The sequence below is a fragment of the Triturus cristatus genome, chromosome 4_1 (assembly GCF_964204655.1).
Source record: "Triturus cristatus chromosome 4_1, aTriCri1.1, whole genome shotgun sequence".
Lineage (NCBI taxonomy): Eukaryota > Metazoa > Chordata > Amphibia > Caudata > Salamandridae > Triturus > Triturus cristatus.
In genome coordinates, this window is record NC_140585.1 from 810,842,275 (window position 1) to 810,863,920 (window position 21,646).

General features: G+C 41.1%; 1 protein-coding gene and 1 long non-coding RNA gene across 2 annotated transcripts in view; one reads left to right on the plus strand and one right to left on the minus strand.

The window, feature by feature from the left end:
• LOC146855610 (uncharacterized) overlaps positions 1–21,646 on the minus strand; it is a 482,547-nt gene that overhangs the window by 180,502 nt on the left and 280,399 nt on the right. The window lies entirely within an intron of this gene.
• The window catches only part of HELB (DNA helicase B), a 373,513-nt gene that overhangs the window by 12,893 nt on the left and 338,974 nt on the right, over positions 1–21,646 (plus strand). Inside the window, exon 2 of the mRNA XM_085653437.1 lies at positions 5,630–5,986. Coding sequence (XP_085509563.1) covers positions 5,630–5,986 — 357 coding nt within the window. The remainder of the gene's footprint in view (positions 1–5,629; positions 5,987–21,646) is intronic.

Genomic DNA, 21,646 nt, shown 5'->3' on the forward strand with positions numbered 1-21,646 from the left:
GTTTACATAAGTCTTGAAGCTCAAAGTACGCCCGAGAGCAGGTATCAAGGCACCCCAAGGTTTACTGGTGCCTTCACTGTTTATTAGTAAATGCCCCACTGAACTACGAGCACATCACGAGTAGTTAAAACTATGGTGCTTATAGATTTAAAACCATTTTCAAAAGGGCTGCGGGATGGATTTATCTCCTGTATCATGAATAAAAGTAGCCTGTCAACTCGAGCTCCTCGTATGCAGGAGAGCGACTTTTCTTTTATAAGCCTGCATCTTTTTTAGGTCTCGCCTGGCGAAAGCAGCGCATGCTTTGCACTCGCCATGGAGAGGACCTTTTGGAATCAATTCTCCCCGTGGGTACATGCATGCGTCTGCAAGGACAAAGATGGCTGCTCTCGCCATCTGTCCAAAGCAGACAGCATGCGCGTGTCCGTATGAACTGTGGACAGACCGACCCCATTTTGTTCTAAATAGCGCGTTCATCACGCTGCCGCGCTCACTCCGCCCCCCCCGCCCCTCTCTACTGCAGCAGGACTCGCCGTGCGTGCGGCAAATCTATACTTCTGAAAATCACAGTTTAGCTATGCACGGGGTTCTCGGTCTCCCTTTAAAATATTCCCGATGATGCAATTTAAGGTAAGAGCTCCTGTCTGAAACTGACGGTGCTTTGCTAATCCACGCTGCTGTGCTCACTTCCCCCTCCCCTCGCGCGTTCACCACGCTGCAGCGCTCTCGTTAAGAACTTTACAACTCCATGGAACTCTAGATCAATAGTAACCCTGGTCCCTCTGGATTTTACCTGTTTTTCCCCGTGCAACTTACCGCGAAAGTACTTTCGAGTGCCCGTCTTCGAAGCTGGATCCAGAAATCCGCTTTGCAGGAACTTCCATAATGCTTAGGTTACGGTTTCAATATGACTGTTTGCCGAGCTCAATGTTTAACGGTGTTTGTAAAGCTCAGAAGGCAGAATCAATCTCATAGCAAACTTAAACTACTGTAACACCTGCCACAAACCAGTTTTTTTTTTTAAAGTTTTGATTTTTAACTGGATTAGCTGGGACTTTCCATTGAAATGTTTTGAATTAAACGATTGTTTTTCAGGGCCACGTCAAGGATTAGTTACCGGTAATTAATGGCTGAGATAAATTAAGGCAACACAATGCCACAGGTCCAACAGTGGGGTTTCACTCTCTTTATTACTATAGCAAACGAACCTGGACTGAACGAGTATTGTGTGTAATTTGCCTCAGCATCGTAATGCTGCATGGTTGTTTTGGGAATTTTGCGCACAAACATTTCCCTATGTTGCTCTGGAGGACGTAATCACGCTGATGAAAGTTTATCTAAAGTAAAACTATAATACCGATTTCATTTTTTTAAAATTGATTTTGATAAATCACACCAAAAAGTTAATTCGGAAGGGCGTGTACAGCACCGCTATCCTGCGTGCCCCATAGCGAGTTTCTGAGTTTTTTTTTAATGCCTCAACACGCACAACAATAACACGTGTGCACTGCTGGTGCCCTGTGGCACTCAGAATGAGACTCAGGGCTTGGCTCTGTGGTGGAGTGTCCCACTTTTCTGAGACTGGAAGTGCTGGTAGCAAATTTTATGGGCAGGACAAGCCTTCCTACCCAACTTGTCTGTAAGTTTCCCTGAGAGTTCACTGTAATTTGGTCTTTTAAGCCATCTAGGCCGGACATGGGAGACACTCTCGTGTGGGGTTACTCCCTGTGCAGTAGGACATGCAGGGAGCGAGTGTACCAGCATTTGACTGTAGCAGCCCGGGATCACTTTGATTTCATGAACCAAAACCTCTCCTTTTCTGTGCCTTTTTTCTGGGAATCTCTTCCGTGAGTTTCCTAACTCCGTACCACCATTCTGACACATTGTGGCTGGACCAGTTGGGAAGAATATGCAAAATTCAGGAAATGCCACAAATTATTTTCAGCGTTGACCTTCTGGAATTCACACATTTCTAGCCAACTTGGCATAAGTATGGAGCTGAAACTATCAACTGATGTGCTGAGATTTCTCAAAGAGAATCCGGGGTCCCGCATCAGTAGCGCCTAAGAAACTCTTAGGTGCTCCATGATTGAGCTCGCTGACTGACAATTCCACTGTGGAAGACCCAAGACCAGGAACCGGGATATTCTTGTCATGTGGACAAGAGCAGACAAGCTGAGGAGGTGATGGCAATGCTCTTGTACCAAGGAGACCACAAGGGAAGATATGTGAGGAGATGAGGTGGGAAGAGCAGAACGCGCAACCCGATGTAACACAGGTAAGGACAGTCACTGCAGGTCTTATGTGAGGCCTTGGACACTGTGGCCTCTGTGGTGTGTGCAGAAGCTGACTTTTGGCATTCCGTGATCTCTGTGCAACAAGAACAAATACATGTGACTGCGTGGTGCCTGAGGAACTGCAACTGTATTTCAGGGGTCATATCAACAAATACCAAAGCACATAGAAAGGATTGGCAGTACATACATTTCTGTCGTATGACCATCACGGCCCAGGGAGGGTCCTTCATTTGTGTTTGGACTAGAGGAAGAACCCCCAGTCAGGACCTACTAGTTTCTGTTGCCTCCATTGCATGTACACTGCCCTGCACCCAGTGCCAGAGTGCACTACTTGGCCCCAGACGTGAGGCCACCCCACTTGGCTTTTCGAAATCTAGGTATTTCCACCTTCCTAAGAGAGGCAAACCTCCGCTGTCTATTGGGACTATGCCAGTGGAAGGCCCTTCTCAGGTGCAACGGGCCCTGGCGATGGAGGGCAGTGGGAACTACACAGAGGCCTTTGAAGGTCACACGCTCCCTGACTGGCAACCAATGAAGGGACCAAATGCCCTTTATCACCGACAGACGTTTTGAAACGCCTAGGACTAGTCGAGCAGCTGCATTCTGAATTTCTGAAGTCTCTATTTAGGGTGGCTTTATTAATATTTAAGTACAGAGCATTGGAATATTCAAGACGCGATGTAACAAGCGCAATCACCACTGCAACTATGAGCTTGGCTGGAATAAGAGGAAATAACTTTTTAAAAATTTTGATGATATAGAAACAGAAGCTCACAGTCCTCTTGGTCTGACTATCAAAGGAAAGTGTCAAAAATCACCCCTACATTTTTTGCCTCAGTGACAGGAAGAGGTAGGGGACCACAAAACTCTAGACACAACAGTTCAGACCATGAGTACAAGCATCTAGAGCCCTTTTAACTAAAGGAGATAATGCTTGCTATCAAGAGACAAACAAGCATTGGCATAGCCAATAGGTCTCACCTTTGGGACCTTATAAGTGTTTAGCCATGCAACAGTTAATGTTGTTGCACCAAGGATATTGTGCTGCATTACTAAATTCTTATAAGGTTCCAAAGGCGAGACCTATTGGCTATGCCAATGCTTGTTTTATTAGGCGGCCCTCTGTCTTCCGGAGTCACTGCGCTGGGGCTGAAGGGTTCTTCACCTTTATTTCAGAGCTGGTATAGCAAAAAGTGTTAAAAAGACCGGAATTCTGATTACGAGCAAAGCCTGGAAAGGAGAGGGACATACCGCAGCGGGGATGGAAGGGCGTGGGAACCCCCGCTCTCTTTTTATCTGCTCTTGCTGCTGCTATGTGGCACCGGGACAGCCGGGCAAGGTAAGCGCATGCATGCCCATTATCCACCCCCCCTTCCCTGGGATCGTATGTCCTGCTTTCATTTGGAAAGGGAAAAGCTGCTGTGTGTGTTTAGCTGCCATCGCTATCACGCCATCCGCTTGCCCTTGTAACTGTGAAGCTAAATTGTGTTTAGCTGATGTTTGGGTGCGTGCACATTTTTTATCTCGCGTTCATGGAATTTCAGAGTGAGTCACTCGTGGGTTTTCATGGCAACCGTGATTAGGACTGCTGAGGATGGAGGTGAATCTTGTGAGGGATGGCTTTGGGTTAAACCAACGGGGCATGCTCCATGGGGGAAAATGGTTGCTAAATGTCGCTGCTTAAAAAAAAAAAGGGGGTCGCTTCTACCTGTAAGGCGCAGGTGTACTAGCGATTGAGTGAAGACTATTGTAGAATGTGTTCCTCGCCTTGAGAGGGATGGTCTCGCCAAATCTTTTTCGGATAAGTGTTTTTTATTGTGAAGAGTAAAAAGTTAGACCTAAAAGCTCGGTGGTAAAACAAAGTACGTTTGCTTGCAGGTGTAACTTCCGGGTGTTGTTTTGTGAGATCATGTACAGAGGGTTTTGTTGGCATTCATGTGCACGAGGTAGTATTATGCGCTCCAATAGAGAGTAACAAGTGTGGGTTACCAGAAATCCTGGCATGTTCTATGGCTCATTGTTTACTGTTCTCCACCGCCAGGTTCAAAACTCGCTCACAACTCAAGATATACTCTGCCACTGAAGTTACTATTAGGTAGTGCTCAACACACCGATTTGAAATGGTTAGTCATTAAGGATGGCACACTATTTTAGGTTTACTTTTAATTAGTGATTCCTGTTGAGACTGGTTAGTTGACTTTAGGGCTAATACTATAAAACTTAAAACTAAACTAACAAGCATTAAAAATGCAATAGGTCTCGCCTTTTATTAAGTTAAAGCCATTTTGCTTTGCTATATAATACCGTTAGAAAAGCAAATGGCTTTAACTTAATGAAAGGCGAGACCTATTGCATTTTAAATGCTTGTTTAATCTACCAATCTGAGAGGGATCAGTTTTTTGTTTTTTTTAAAACAAAAGCTCAAACACCATTTTTCTAGCTTTCAACAGAGGAGCAGGTGGGGAAAGCAATGCAGTGGGAGGGGCAAAAAAGCAACACAGCCGGGGTAGAGGCACATTGGAGAACAACACGGGGCAAAAGGAGAAGCAATTGGGCGAGAGAGAGCAACACTGTGGGGACAGACCAGGAAACAAACATTCGTGGGTGAAGGCAAACAAAGTTGGGTGGGGGGAGAGAAGTACAAGACGAGAGACGAGCGAAAGCAACACCGAGAGCTGGGGCTGGGCAGAGAAGCACACGGGAAAGAGAGAGGAACACAGACATGGGTTGGGGGGAGAAGCACATGAGGGAGACAGCTGGAAAACACATGCACTTGCATGAAGTACTTAAGCTAGAGAAAAAGTAGTTTGCTTAAAGTTAGCACTGGAAGATATAAAAGCCAACCAATCAGATCAATGGTAAAGAGGGTATTCTCCGCCCTAGGGACAAACACAAGACTGACAAGCTTCAACAAGGAAAGCCAACAAATAAGAAGCAAGCAAGTGAGAGTGACCATAAAACCAAACAATTGTAAGGAATGAGTGGGCTACAAGCCTAGTTAAGCTTAGGTAAGCCAGCAATAGGTATTCTGCAACAAGAGGTAGGCTTGACCCAAAAACAATGCAGCAGGCCTTTTCCATCTATGCATTCAGGATCTGGAACAACATTGCTGTATCCATCAGAATGACCTTAACATTGCTCCAATTTAGAAGAAGTTGAAGAACAGTAAATCTTAATGCATTTACAATCCACAAATCAACAGCCTCTCCTATCACTTGTTGACTTTATGCTTGTCTTTGACTCTTTACAGTGCTCCACTGCCTTTTCACTATGTTCATGCTGAAGAAATCTCACATGCATACATGCAGATAATTTTCTTTTTATATTTACAGTTATAATAGACGATCAAATTTGCCAAAAGAAATTTGAAGTAAGGGGGCATTTTCCATTGCTTGGACCGTGGTGGGAAGTCCGTGTGTACGTGAAACCTGTTCATTCGATGTACTACATGAAGGGGTTTCCTTCCTACTTTTTACGCACTGATTTTGGAACAAAAAAAGAGGGCATACTGCCACTGTTTTTGACAGAGTGCCGCGTTCCTGAAGAATTCAAAAAGAAGTTTTTTGAGTGGCTTCCACAAAAATTATTGTTGACATTCCATAACCTGGAAAACATATTGCAAGAATTTTCAACAACGATGGATCCAGAGAAAGGTGGATCCAACATCTGGAAATATGTTGAGACGTCTTGTAAGTACATTTATACATATTTGTTTATACATAATTCTTAAGTTAAGGCATTGCCTAAACCGTAAACGAAGGGTGTTGAGGGACAAGTACAGGCAGTTTTCTATTGCTGTCATTGCCGTTTTTCGGTGAAGCAGAGGAATTTATTAGTTCAGGCTGTACCACAGTGGCAGAAGATAATGGGTTCTAGGCTGCCTCCAGCACTTATCAGTTACTTTCTTGCACATAGACGGTCCTTTCACTATTGAAACATTTCACTAAATGGAGAGCAGATTGGTTTAACAAAAATTGCTCTAGTCACTAGTGAAGAAAATTTGTCATTGCTGCTTTCTTGGTATAAACCTAACCATAGCTGAATGGAAATTCAAGTTTCAGCAGTTGATGCGCTTTTGTGACAACATGACTAAAAATGTTGTTTCACTGAACGAGCATATGGGAAATCAAGCTTCAATGGCTAGTTGATTAAAGGAGATCTGAAAGATAGTCTCAAATTGCAGGGTTCAATGTGAATGATGTTTAACAAATGTAAATGTCCAGTATTTTTAAAGCACGAACAATTACCCAAGGGTGTCAAGGCGCTGTGGGCCGTCGGAAAGATTAAGCGAGCTATTGCCCGGAATCACATGGTGTTGGGCTGATCTGCCCCCAGTGCCGGGGATCGCCCCGTGAGCCCCCAGGTTTCAGAATCAGCCGCCCTGACAGCTGTGTCACACCTCTTCCCTTCTTCGCCACACCTCTTCCCTTTAACAGTGGAGTTTTCACCTGCTTTAACAGTTTGCTTTAGTTTTACACTTTTGACGGCCTTGCAAGTTTTGTTAAAAGCAGTTTGTTTTCATTCAGTACAGTAAAGTTAATCAGTGACTGTCTGTGTGAATATCAGTTGGCTTTTTTGTTATGTCTTGTCTCCCTTGTTCTATGTCTCTGCCTGCCTTGGAGACGTCAGAGCTTTGAGAGTGTGTGACGACTGGTGTGGAATACACAATGTGTGTGTTCCCCAATGGTAGTTTTCATTCAAGGTAGGGATGAGCTAGTAGTAGAGTCACTTCTACTAAAAAATGACCCGGCACCGACACCTGAAGAACTTTCTAATGAGTAGATTTAAAGATAAATTAAAAAGCCCATCAATGCACATTCAAGCGCAGAAACTCCAGGCTTCAACCGACTAAACGTAACAAAAACTGGAACACAAAAGCTCTGTAATCTAGCTTGCGGCGCAGTGAGAAAAAAGGAACACCAACTAAAGAAGAACAAAGCTCATAGCACAAAACATTAGAGATACCAATAGAGATAAACTTGGGAAAGCTTAACACAGACGAGCATGAAGTAGGACTTTGGTGTCTTCCTGCTCCTAGTGCGGTGTAGCCTGGGAAAAGGCCCATGCCTCCCAGCTGGTGTTACCTGTAACTCCTAACCTTATGCATTTAACTAAACCTGCATGTTACCAACATCTGTGTGGACGATCTTCACCCTTACATTGGTGAAGAGTGAAGGTGGATTGAAGGACTCACTTAGATAACAAACTTACATTTTAAAATAAGAAAAGCACCTCACCAGTGTCAAGATTAATCAGGCAGTCATGGAGAGCAAATTGGAGCAGAGACTTTGTTTTTTCAGTATGGGAGGAGAAACAAAAAGTCTAGGTTGTCTTTTGCTGCATTTTGGTACTTTTATGGGTGGAAGATGTCAGGAGGGAGTAGCGCTGGAAGTGCACATGTGGTAACAGAGGCAGTGTTCTTTAATTTTTCCAAAGATATCTTATTGTTTTTACAGATTTCAAGTACAACAAGCCATTGACTGGACTTTAATTAAAACAAAAAAACGATACAGAGTAACACACATCCCCCACCCAAATTCTCCCGACAGGTTAAGGTACCCATAATTATTGATAGCCTTCCAATGCCATGAGCATCACCCAACTATTGCTTGTGGTCTTAAATTACATATTTTCCTAAATGTTCTGACAGTCCACCAGTTTCAAAGATACCCAGGATCTTGGGCTTCCAATTATTGTTGTTTGGCCAGACATATAATCTACTAATGGCCTCCACGTCTGTTCATATTTATGACGCGTCATGTAGGTCCAATGCCTGTTTTTCCATGGCCAGCAAAGACCATAGTTTATTTGCCCATCCATGAATCATCAGGATGACAACTAGTTGTTTCATCAGCAAAATAATATTGGTTGCTATTCTCTTGTCAGCATTAGTGAGCAGCTTGTAATCTATGGGCAGCAGGTATGACAAAATAATAGCATTGTCTAGTCTTAGTGGTTAGCTCAGTATCCCTCTCAGTTTGCTCAACAAGTCGTCTTTCCAAAACATTTGCAGGAGGGGGCAAGACCACCAGATATGTATGTCATCTCCTTGTATACCATACCGTACCATACCATGACAAACCATACCATACTGTACAATGACAAGCCATACCATACAGTTACAGACCATACCATACAGTGACCGGTCATACCATACCATGACAGACCATACTATGCATTTACATACCATACCATTCCATACAGTACTATACAATGCACATCTGCCGCTCTGTTGTACAACATGGCAAGAAAAATTGACAAAGCCAATAGATCACACATAGGTGAGACTTATTGGCCTTGCCAATGCTTGTTTTATAAATCTGGTGATTTATTCCTATTTGCTTTTCTGTTTTTGCGAGTAAAATTTACTTCTGCGGGATGTGAAGGCTACTCCTGTTTCCAAACTGGAATCATGGTAACTAAGAAGCCTGTTTTGGGGACTACGGCATGCAAAATACACATGACTATTTGGTCACGAATTATGGTTTAACAAGGGGATAATTCTCTTTATACTTATTCATATCATTATAACTAGCTTCGTTTTAACACTGTTCCTTCTGTTTCACCTTCCTAATAATTGCAAAAATTTAAGGTAAACATAATTAGCTCTCTGGCTTCCATGCCTCACAATTATATAGGTAGTGTAAAAACAACAATTGGGGATCAGTGGCTAAATTTCTTATGTTTTTTTTATTGAAAATTGTAAATGTATGTATGTAGCAGGTCATTCTGTTTTGTAGCCGCCTCTCTTACAGTGATTGTACCGATTTATCCTCTGCAGGGTCATAGCTCAGGTTACATGTTGCACTAATTTCACACCAACATACTTTTAGTTCCACAAAGGTTGAATTGAATGATAAGAATATTTTACTGGATGGTCTATATAAAATATGCATATTACATGGACATGTTACTGGTCTGCATAATTAACTTGCCTCACTCAGTCCCTTCTCTGTGCTTTTTACAGGTTGAGATATACAGAATTAAATATTTATATACTTATCAGCCAGCCTCCGTTTTAAATGTTGCGACTATGATATATGTATGGCACACATTCTGCCATTGTTCTAGCATCATAGAGGATATATATAGTCCAACAGCATTCCATCGGGTTCTGGGTTTAGAAGTGATTTAGCATGTGGTGACTGGTTATGGGCTTTGTGTACTGGTCTTGTTCTTGGTTAGGTGACTATTTCTTATTTGTTGAGCATGATTGTGTAATTTTGATGTTTAGGATTTATAGTTCATCATATTAATGATAATTTATGATTGCTTCAACTGTATCTGAATCCTAATGTATCGTTAACCTTTTGCACGGGATACTTTTTAAACAAAGGACAATGTAATGCTTTTTAGTAGGTTATTGATTTAAAGATTGTATTGCTTCTATCTAGAGTTCTAGATCATGATGATATGCTCCTATCTCTTTATTGGACGCAATCTTTCTCTGACATGCGGCCTCACTAGTGGGTGAGCAATATGAGCATTTGATCCAGTACACCTCATGTTACCATTCCAGCTCCATGGAGCTGTCCTGGATCTTTAGCCAATGTAGGCTCTCTAACCATATAGTGCAAGGCCACTTTTGTGGGACCATTTTGTATTCCTGTCCCTGCAATTCCTGCAAGGGCTCCAACTGTTTACTTTTATGATGTGAATTGAATCATACATCTACTTGAGCAGACATGAAAACTATTCTGTAATTTTAGAGCACTCTGCTAACCTTGTAGGCGACACATATGCAGAGGTGCTATTGTTGTACTTGCATCTTATCTCGCAGTCATTCAGACTGATGCAAGCAGAACATATATTGCATATGCTCTCCTGTCCTTGACAAAATTCATTTCTGAATCTGCCACATCAGTTATAGTTCAATTAGGCTACATATGCCTATATTCTTATTCACTTTGTTGTGAACTTTACATATATATTACTATGTACTTTGATCCAATCTTCCGCACCTGGAATTAAACATTCTTTCTAGTGTTTGCAAATGAGACAGAATGGTACTATACACCTCCAATAGGGCAAATATCGTAGTAGTATCATATTTGAAGATCGGCTTGAGCAAAGATTATAGTGCTTGCATCAGAATTTACACAGTGTCTTAATTCACAAGCCTACTCCAACAGACTACTTTTGTCTGTAATCATTTGTTAGGCTTGATACTTTCTAGTTTATTTTATTTCTGAAGCTCATGGCTGCGCAAAGGCTCCTTGGCTGTAAGATAGGCAGAAACTATATAAAGGTTGAATGGTAAAACTACTAACAAAGGAGAAATGTTTTCAGGGCATGCCGGAAGCCTGAATAGTTGTCTGCCTCCCTTAACCTGTGTGGCAAATTGTACCAGTACTCAGGAATAAGAATTCGGAAGGCGTGTCCTTCTGTATGCACTCTTTTTATTAGTCCTGGCCCCTTGATATACTTCTGTAAAAAAAAAAAAATGTGTCTAGTGTGGTTTTTAAAACTTTATTTTCATTTAATAAGTGGGAGGATGTTTTATTCAGAGCATGTAGATACCCATTTTTGTTGGATGGTGCTGTTATCTAAGATGTTGTACTTATCTAATAGTCCATAAAATGTAGATGCTAGATGACCTTGTGTGGCTATTTTCCTGAGGAAGTTGATGAAGTCTATTTGAAGTGGATTGTCCAGTTTGGTTATTTCTGCTTTAAATTTCAGATTCTATAACAATATTGTCTATTTAAATTTATCTTGGAACATTGGAAAGGATAATAGGTTTTGGACAGGGTTGAGGTCTATAAGCAGTGTTATTCTTTCGTTTGCCCAGTCTTACCAGAGAACCTTTTTGTTATCTATCTTAAGGTTGGCATTAATCCATAGGGAGGACAGTTCTGATCCTCTTATTTTCTTCATGAAATTCTGATCCAGGAGTTTTAGGGCAGTTTAACGGTCTCTTAATAAATTCTATGAGCGTGGAATTGAGAAGTCGGTTGTTTTGATAATACATATAGGAAGGAGATAGCGGTTCTTTTTATGTCATTTGCTGGTTACCATGGTTGCAGGTCAGCATTGTCCACATACAGCCACCAGCATGCTTCTTTTACTAGGAAAGTTGTTTTGTAGCTAAAGAAATTAGGCAGACCAAGACCAAAATGTTTGTTTGTAGTTCCCTGATGGAAATTATTTCTCTAGATGAAGTCTGATATTAATGTGTCTGTATTGTTATAGAATTGTTCAGATAGGCATAGTGAAAACATGCTGGTTCTAAAATTTATTTGGGATACAATCATCATCTTTACACGTTCTATCCGCTGCAACACTGAATAAATTTAGGTGACAAAGCATCAATGAGGTTCTTGATTTTTTTTAGAATAATGTATTCTCTATGTGGGTTCTGGATTCCTCTAGACTCTTTTTGAATTCTGTACCAATATATTTTAGCATTTAGATTGTCATTTGAGTCTTATAGATTGAAATCGGGAGGGGATACTCAAAACATTTAGCGGAAAGATCTGTTTTTTTCATGGTTTAGTGACTATCCAGAGATCTCAGGGTTATTACTTATATGTGTGAGGATTTCTGCAGTGGCCGGATGAGCCTGCTCAGTGAAGATAAGTACATCATCTGCGTAGGCTGCAGTTTTCTGTATTTTGGAATGGAATGGGATCCGATCCCTTGGATGTTTGAGTTTGATCGAATATCGGTTATTAATGTTTCAATGCTGAGTAGGAAAAGCAGAGGTGACAAAGGGCATCTTTTGTCTTGTACCTTGTGCCAGATTGGAAACATTTAGATCCAATACCATATATTCTAAGACAGGCAGTTGATTAGGCATATAGCGTCATGGCCATGCATGTATTTGAGTATCCCAGATTACTCTTGTTAAGCATTGAACACAGTAAGATCCAGGAAACGTTATCTAAGGCCTTTTCTTCGCCTAGTGCCTTGGTTGTTGAAAGACTGCATAGTGACGTTGCCTTCTCGGGATGTGACTGAATAGTCTGATGTTGTCTAATGCATATCTTCCTTTCAAGAATTCTGTTTGTGTAGGATATATTAGATATGGTAAGTCCCTTTCTACTCAAAGGCAAGTATTTTAACGCATATGTTAAGGTACACATTTAAAAGTGAATTTGGACTATAGTTCTTGGGTTCAGTAGATTATTTCCTTTATTTATGGATAACCACTTGAGTGACGTCAGTGGCAGTCCCTTTAAATTTGACTGTGGAGCTGAAGTGTAAGTATAGGTCATGTAAGAGGGGTAACTGAACTTTGGAAGGTTCCATAGGAGGAGGCAGGCAAGCTGTCTGGGCCGCGCGCTTTCCCACATTTTGGGGTGTGGATGTCTTTCAATATTTCTGAGTTTTATATGCCTTTATTAGTTGGACTGCAGACTTCATCACTCAGTGATGGGAGTTTTAGTTTATTGAGATGGTTTTCACGTTCATTTCTGTCAATGGGAAGGGCTGTACTATATAGAGGCTGGAGTACTATGTATGAAAAGCTTTTATAATGTTTACAATGTCTGTGTGTGTGGTGCTTGTTGTGTCCTCGATGGCTGAGATATGTAATTTTTTTGTTTGGCCTAGATTTAATTAGCTGTCAAAATCTGCTTTATTACTGAGTATGATTTTTTTGGTTTATTATCCTTGACTCATTTGTGGACTTACTTGTGTAAAAAAAAAAAACAAAATGACTCTTATTTTAGCCGTTTAAGCTTTAGTAGGACCTAGATGTCTCTGAATTTTATTACCTCCCTTCTAATTGATTTTATTTCTTAATCAAGGGTTTAGAGTTTTTTATTTGTTGCTTTATTCAATTTTAAACATGATACCTATCATGACTTCTCTGATGGTGGCCCTCGTGGCATCCTAGAAGAGTTCTGGAGATGGAAAATCTGCTCTGTTTTCTATAAAAAAAATAATTAGATACCATTGGAGATTAGGTCTCTGGCCTCTGGGTCATTAACTAAGTCACCTTTCAATTTTCAAATGTTTGTTTTTTGTACTATGCTAGTGTCTCTATCTAATGAGATACAGCCTTGGTCTGAGTTTAATATTGGTTAGATTTTTGAGTTGGGTGCTTTGGTAGTCCGGGCATTGTTGGTCAGTACTTCGCCTATCCTTATTAAGGTGATATGTGGGTGTGCATAGAAAGTATATTGACTACCAGTGGGATTTTGTAAATGACAAGTGTCATTCAAATTGTGTTGAGCAGATGCTTTAGCTGTGTGTGAGATTTGTTGACTCGATAGTTGCAGGATCAGATCTGGTCAATGAGATTGGGTCAAGAGGGAGATTAAAGTCCCCACCTAATAGAATGCCAAAATAATTATGTTGGCTGTTTACAAAATGATAGATCATCTTTCTTAGGGGCATATATGTTGATGACGTAAAATGTGGCATTTCCTACATTAAGTTTAGAAATTAGCCATTTTCAATTGCTCTCACAGTTGGATTTAATAATTGTTAATTTAGCTGATTTGGAGATAAGTGTGATAAACCTATTTTCTCAAACAGAATCTAGTGCTCTATTGTTATGTTTTCTCTGGGCTTCTGCCGTGCCAATTTATGTTTTTTGGAAGAGGATGAAATCTCCTTTTAGTTTGTAGCAATAGTCTAGGAGTTTCCTCCTTTTAACTGGTTGTTTATGTCCTTGGTGTTTAGTGAAATATATTTTAGAAGTTTGTCAGACATTGCTATGTTTTAAAACTGTTATGTGAGGTTGGAAGTCACTGCATTCTGGTAGTATGATATATATGTCTCTGATTCTGGGGTTAAGACACCCCCCCCCCCCCCAAAAGATGCACGGGGAGTTGTGCATAGTCTGTTGTGGTAGAGGTAATAGGATTAAGGAAAGTATAGGAGGGCAGATAAAGCACAGGATAGAGTAGAAGATAGTGATAGGCATGACACTAAAACAATATCAGTAACAATAATCATAGACCTCAAATAAACTCCACAGCACCCCCTCCCAAGCCCCTCCCGCCTCCCTCTTTACAATAACAGGGAACAGTGGTGGCCTCAAAAAGCCGACCAGTTGAGTTCACAGCTAATATTGGAGAGCTTAAAAGAAAGAAAATGTTTAAAAATGTCAAATACAGAGCTATATGTTTACAAATTTGATTTGCAAAGAAGGTTGGGTGTTTGGCCTGTAAATTCTTGACATCCGAGAGACGTTATTTGACCCTTAATGAGGGTATTAACATGTTAGTGTTTAAAGGTACAATTAACCTTTTTGCGGATGGGAAAAAGAACATTGTGCTTATATTTGGAAGTAGTACACAGTTAACTGCCATAAGTATCTGGTGTGTTAGTGTCGGATATTAGTGACATATTTTAAAGAGCATGGCGCAAAAATAGACCAGGACAAGGGGGTAGCATAAATACTTACCCCATGACATGACCATCCCATTTAGTATGTTCTCCTGAAAACCTTCTGCTTATGTGACTTTAACTTCTGGTGCAGATTGCTTATAGATTACCATGACTGGGTGTGCCTGCCCTAATTAGCTCTCTCTTTGTTTGAGAAAAAGTCAATAAAAACAATTTAAAAAAGATTACAAGTTACCAGAAGGTTGATTTCCAGAAGAAGAGGGGCACTGTATTAGTGTAGGGTTAACCTCAGAATGGAGTAATACTAAATTGATTAGTTGTGTTGATTATTTTAAATGTCAGATAAAAAGTTTGTTATAAGCAGGGAATCGTAAGGTAGTATGAAGGGTACTACTACATTGCTGATGGCCTATCTTGTTCCAGATTCCATGTCTGGGGAAACCTAGGTCGTGAAGAGCATCTAGATCAGAATAAAGTTTTGAAAATATTAGTTGGGTGACCATTTATGTTACTCATCTAAGTAAGGATTAAAAGTTGTAGGTTAGTTGTCCATTTGTGTTTGTTGTTAATCCTTGATGTAAGATTCCAGATCAGTAGGTTTGTTGAAGCTAACAATCTCTCCTTAATGTATTATTTTCATTTTGGACAGGCCTACAAAGGAGTATGTAATGTTCATTGATCTTAAGGTTGCTCTATAAGCTAGGAACCTTTTTCCCCGATTAATAGCTGCTTTAGCGTAGTCCTGTGAAAGGCCAATTTTAGATTCATTCCTTGCTATTGGTTTGACTTTCCTCCTGTGGTTCAAAATGGTCTCTGAGTGTTGGAAGCAAAGCTGTCTGAAATGTATTGATCTTGGTTGCTTGGGCTGTGGTAGTGGTCTCATGAGGACTGTGGGTGCCCCTTTTGCTCTCAGTCATACCAAATGCCTGGGGTATCCATGAATCCAAGGCCTGGACACGAGTTAGTCTTCCTCAGAGTTTTCTGATAGTCCAAAGATTTGTAGGTTTCCTCTTCTTTCCTGTCTTCTAGTTCAGTTATTTCTCTTTCCAGAATTTTACATTTCTTAAATGATTATTATCAGCCCTAATGCCAGGTTGAAATAACACGCCGGGTTTAGGCAGGTGGCATCTTGCTGCTTACCATTTGGAAAAAGCATTTGCTGATGGACACTTAATGGTAGTGCATAGATCACAGAGGTGTCTGGCTGTGGAGGGTTTGGCAGACTTTGACAGACACTAAATTTGAAAGGCTAATTGCGGGCATAAGACCAGATTGGGCTTTAACACACTTTTGTCAGTAGTGAGCGTGGTGCTCTGATCACAATTTTGACAGGCAAGCATGTGCTGTTTTCTTTAGTTGACGTCAGTTCTATCATGGCTTGATCAGACAGTTTAGATGCGCTGTGTTCACAACATCATGTTCACCTTTGTCTCTGGTTCATCTGGTGCTGCGGTGTTGAGCTAACAAGCGCTTAGTGTGTAATTGTGCTGATGGCTCTGTGCTTCTGTGTCAGGGTCTGGCCACCCCTGCTCATAATGTGTTATGATTCTCTGGTACCACTCTCACTAATGCTGGATGTTGTTTTTGCTGAGTGTGTCTATATTTTCTTCTGGTCTGGTAAATTGTGGTCTCTTTTGTGATCTTGTGTTGTCTTGGTTGGGTGTAGTTGAACAGGTATGGGTGTGCCAGGTGGTTCATTAGGTGCATTTTTATTACAAAGAATCCACTTAATCGACTTAGAATTACTTCAGTTCACTATATCAAGATGCATCGCTACACTGAATCCACAACATCAGTTCATAGAAAACAGTACATTCACAGTTTTAGTCTAAAAGCTGTGGTTAGGTTCAGAGTTAGGTTTAGGGCTAGGGTGAGGTTAATGGTTGGGGAAGGCTTAGGGCTAATTTTAGGTTTAATCCTAGGGTTATGGTAAATGATGAATTAGGGTTGGGCTTGTGTTTAGGATCAGGGTGAGCGTAAGAATTAATGTTAAGAGTGAAGTTGGGACAGGCTCTGCTGTACTTAGTGAGACTGCACTAAAGTACGTCCTCACACATTTCAGTCATTCTTCACTTTAAAAAAATGTTTTGCAGTCCCAGAGTGTCTGCAAGGGAATACATCTATTGCCTCATTTCTGCCAAAATTGTGGAACCCCGAGGGTTCTCTTGGCACCATTTACATTAGGGTCTACCTCTTAACCAGCAGTTCTGCTCCTGATGGGCACTAACATTATTTACATCTCTCTACCACATTCATGGCTGCACTAAACATGATTTGTATGCCTCAGGAAGTTATAAATTCATACTTCAAGTTTATAGGCAATTCATAGTTTAACAGAGCAATACCCCATATTCACCAGGTGTTGTTGTGTAGTTCCTATAATCCTATGTAGGATCTGTTTGTTTACACCCCTACCGGGTAGGTTAGGCTGTATACCAGTTAGCTCACAGTGCCACTAGAAACCCCTCTTACCAAGGAGAGAATAGTTCTTGGCAACCCTGTCCCATCGGGGATCATGGAAACTGTGCTACTTTTCGCTCAGACACTCGTGCTCCCTTTGTCTCAGAGAGATACACAGAATAAACGGTGGGGACGTTTTTCAATAAGCATGTATTGAACCAGTGTCATTCTAGTGTAAAATAAGTGTGCTGAAACTACCATTAGACAGTAACAGATCTAAATGATTATAAGCACTAACAGAAAAGAATGGTAGATTTCTACCATCGTGCTAAAACAATGAATACAGGCAAGTATATAAAATACATGACAGTAATAAAAGCATACTCCCACGATGCGACCCTAACTAGATGTATCTAAATGTACCTAGTATGTATGTGGGTGTAAAGCCAAGAATCCCTCTAGGATGAAGTCAACCCTATTTATTACCTGAAGTGAGAGACTGTGGGACCCCATCTTGGTCTCGAGATGGACAACCCTGCAAGCGATGTCAGACCACTGCGAGCTGGAGTGTCTGCGTGCAGGAGCCTCAGCGTCTCGCGTTAGTGTGTCGGCATGGAAGTCCTTTTCTCCTCTATCTCAGCAAGAGATTATGTATATATACCCATAGTGGTACCCCCTGGGGATATACCTTGATGTGTCATGTCCAACAGGGATGACGGAAGAAATGACCCTTATACATTTTTTTAAATGTATTTAATTTTATTTAGTGTTTTATAGAGCGTGAACGTGACCCGTTAGGGAATCGGAGCGCTTTACAGGGATAACACGTTGTATACAAGTATGAAATAGTCAAAGTTATTATGCAGGTGATGGTAGGCCTGCTGTGATTCCAAGAATCCTCATGCATAATGAATGAGGCTTAAGCTTTTTGGAGAAAACCCCATGTCATCTATGGACATTACAGTGACTAGGCAAAAGGTCATTACAAAGAATCATTATGTAGTGTAATGGTACGTAGAATATAGGTGAAAGGTTAGCAGCCTATATTGGGGTACCAATATGGAACAGAACACCCACTCCTCATCCGACTGGACAACATACTAAAGATTCTACGTATGGTAAAACGTGGTACTCGACTATTAATAAGTCCATTAAATTGTACTTAAAAAATGTAAAAATTCCTAAAACAAAATGCTAAGAAAGGAATTTTGTGCATGCGACAGAAGTCTGTACTAAACAAGTTTGTATATTTAGTCCAAACAATGAAAGACTGAAAGCCATGTATTCTTTAAAAAGATGTCTTGTTTAAAGTTCCAAATTTTGTTGTTTTTGAAAAATATCGAATTTTCCCAGCACACGATGAGCCAAATGTTTATATGTCCTGGCTGGGAGACGCAACATTACTGTTGCCTGCAATCGCAGACGATGGTCCCTGCAACAACTCGCAGATCAGGTCAATCGAGCACAGATGTTCCTCCGTATTCACCACAGCCGTTGCTGGAGAGGTAGTAGTGTCATCCGAGGCCTGAGCAGTTGTTGAGGAGCCGGTATCCTTCCCGACAGGAGCTGAAGCATCCCGTGGTGGCTCTAAGAATGCAGACATCAACATTGGGATACGCTCGGGCGCTTGATACGTGCATGGGGCCGGAAATGGGAGTTCTTCAGGCATGGGGTTGCCCACAAAAACACAGGAAAATTTGGTCTAGATGGGCTACATACAGGGGTATAGATCTTCCCCCGCTCTTCTCGCAATCCCCAAGAAGCCTGTTTTACTGGGGGTTAACAGCCATCTCTTTAGTAAGCTGGTCTGGCTTTCTTATTCATTGTGTACTGGTTATCAATGATGTATGCCTATTTGGGGAGATGGGGACAGCCTGCGCATTTGTTCCAGTTGTTACAAATGTTTTGTTTACCAATTGTACCTGGTAGATGACACAAATTATGTCATGTACAATTTCTCTATGCACAACTGATGTATGTTGGATACCTACAGTCGAGGTACTTTGAAACTGCAATAAAACATGTTTAAAAAAACAAATTGGGATACGCTGAGGACACTGCAGAACATGGGCCTTTATCGGGTCCAGTAAAGCATCAACGTCCTGTGGCACAATTGTTGGAAGTGTTAGACAGAGATCCAACATGCATTCTTGTCCGGAGAACAGGCATCGGAGGACAGGCAGAATACAGTCCATCCAGACTGGTCTAAATTACAAGAACCAAGACTCGCTCACTTCTTGAAGACAAGGTGTGCCCAGATGGAGTACCATTCGATCACGGTGTCTGCGCTCCAAGAGCTTTCATTCAATCTCCTTGATGACTGGGACGTCCATTTCATAGCAGAAAAAGGACAATCAGGATTTCTGCTATTAGAAACAGGATCAGTGGAAACCCTCCAAAAATGCTTCGGAGTACGGAGTGTATAAAGTTGGGAACAACACCGTCCGAAGATTGTCTGAAAGGTGCTTAACAGTCCAGAACATATGGTCTTCAATAGGTGGCCAATACTGGTGGTATCGGACATGTTAAAGATACGTTGTATCATATCTGTGAAATAGAAAGGGCAGTTTGTTCATATCAGTGCCTGTATCTCGGCCGAGGACCTTGCAAACTGGTGATCATAGGTTTCTCAGGCGGAGGTTAAGGGCACGGTTTGCTGTAAAAGCATGGCTTTCAATCGGCTCAGTGTATCAAACTGTATAGTGGAAAGATTCAACAAAGGCCATAACGGTGCCTCCCTGATTGTGTGGGTCAGTGGAAACAAGACTTGCATACAACAAGTAACCCTGGAGTTTACAGTGACAAGATCTGCGATGCCCGGGAGCATTTCACAACAACCTTGATCGTTCAGCCTCAAGTAACTCCCATTTGAAAGTAACTTGAATACCAGATTAATCATGGCAGCTGGGGAATCTTTCAAGTGGCAGGATAAGTTAGCAACTGAACTATTACAGACCCATTGAAGCATGATATCCTGGCATATCAGACATCCACTTAAGGAATTCTCGCGGAATGGGGACGGTTCCGTGTCCCCATTCCTGCATCGAAATCTGTACGGCAATTCCCAAGATTCCCTGATGAATACCCTACCCATCGCTCCACATGTGCCTGCCTGTTGTTGTTCTGGGCAATACTGAAACTGGAAAGTAGTGACCGGTAGTGTTATATGGCCATGGATTAACCATTCTATGGATGGTGATTCTGCCACAGTAAAAGGTAATTTGTCCAATTTTTTAATACGCAGCATTGTATATTTTGCTCTCCTTTGTGCCATCGTATTCTGCTTTACAGTTAGATTGTATGCTGAAAATAGAGACGTACTGTTCATAAATCGCCAAGGCACATAACCAGTGCGCAATGATTGCAGCGTCCAACTCAAAAACTTAATAGAAAGTAGTTGAGATTGTCCATGTTGTAGTATGGACAAGTCCTGTTCTAGTATATCAATAGCAGAAGATTCAGTGTTGCCCAATGAATAAATGCTGGATGTTAATGTAGTCATACCATGGTCAACTACAGCTAACGCCTTTTCTAGGTTAATTTGATCTATTTAACGAAGTCTCTCCACAGCTTCCTGATGAGAGATTTTCCAGATTTAATTACAGACAGCATAATAGAAACGTTTCTGACCTGGCTTTCGGGGACCCAGTTAAAAATCCCTTAACTCCACCTCATCTTAGAGTAAGGATAAATGCCCTTTCACCTGGGACAAAGTAAAGGTTTTTAGCCAATTGAGGCACAACTTCCCAACACCGTAGGATATCACTAGCCCCGGAAGTTCTCTCTGTACATATTGTGGGTCTGGCCTATGGATAATAAACCCTTCTGTTACAACTAGAAAACTTGTTTGACATCTATTTGTGTCTTTGGGCCAAACTAACTATGCCTTCCAATTGAGGACTGAAGTATTGTATTGAATAATGTCATCTATTGTATCCCCTCCACTTGATGTAAAATTGATGTGCGAAGGTGTGGGAAAACGTGATGTGTTCAAATCCTTGTTCTAGGCTAGTCCAAGACAGGAAGTCTGTAGCACAGTTTCATTCAGAAATATTATTTTTTGCGGAATCAGGCACACTCTAAATAGTGCTTCTGTTCCCTGAACTTGCCACTCCTTTGAACCCAGGCTGATTTTGTGTTTATTGTGTCCTTCCATAAGTCAAACCCCTGTTCATACAGTTGGGCATTAAAGGATGCAGAATAAATCTGTTTGGTGTTAGTCAGCATATTCTTCTGTGCATGTGTAGGTGCAACCTTATAGTAATATGCGGTCAGGTCAGAAGTGTTAAACGCTGAAATATATGAACATTTCTGTGCAAAAGTTTTCAAACTAACTTTCGGTGGTGTTTGGCAATGTTCCCATTGGTGGTATGTGATCACATTTCTCGGGAAACTGGATTTGTGTAAAAAGTGATGGTCATAATATTGGTAACAGTACATGCTATCAAAGTCAGATGTAGACTCAACATTTCATTGTTTGAAAGTTCCAATCATCGGAAAATGTACTGGAGGTAATGATATCATTTAGAGACATTTTAAATAAATGTGGTATTTTCAAAAGTTCAGTGGGGCCAAATACATCATAATCAACGTGTCCAAAACTATACCATCAGAAATTGTAACAGCTGAAATGTTCACAGAAAGCAAGT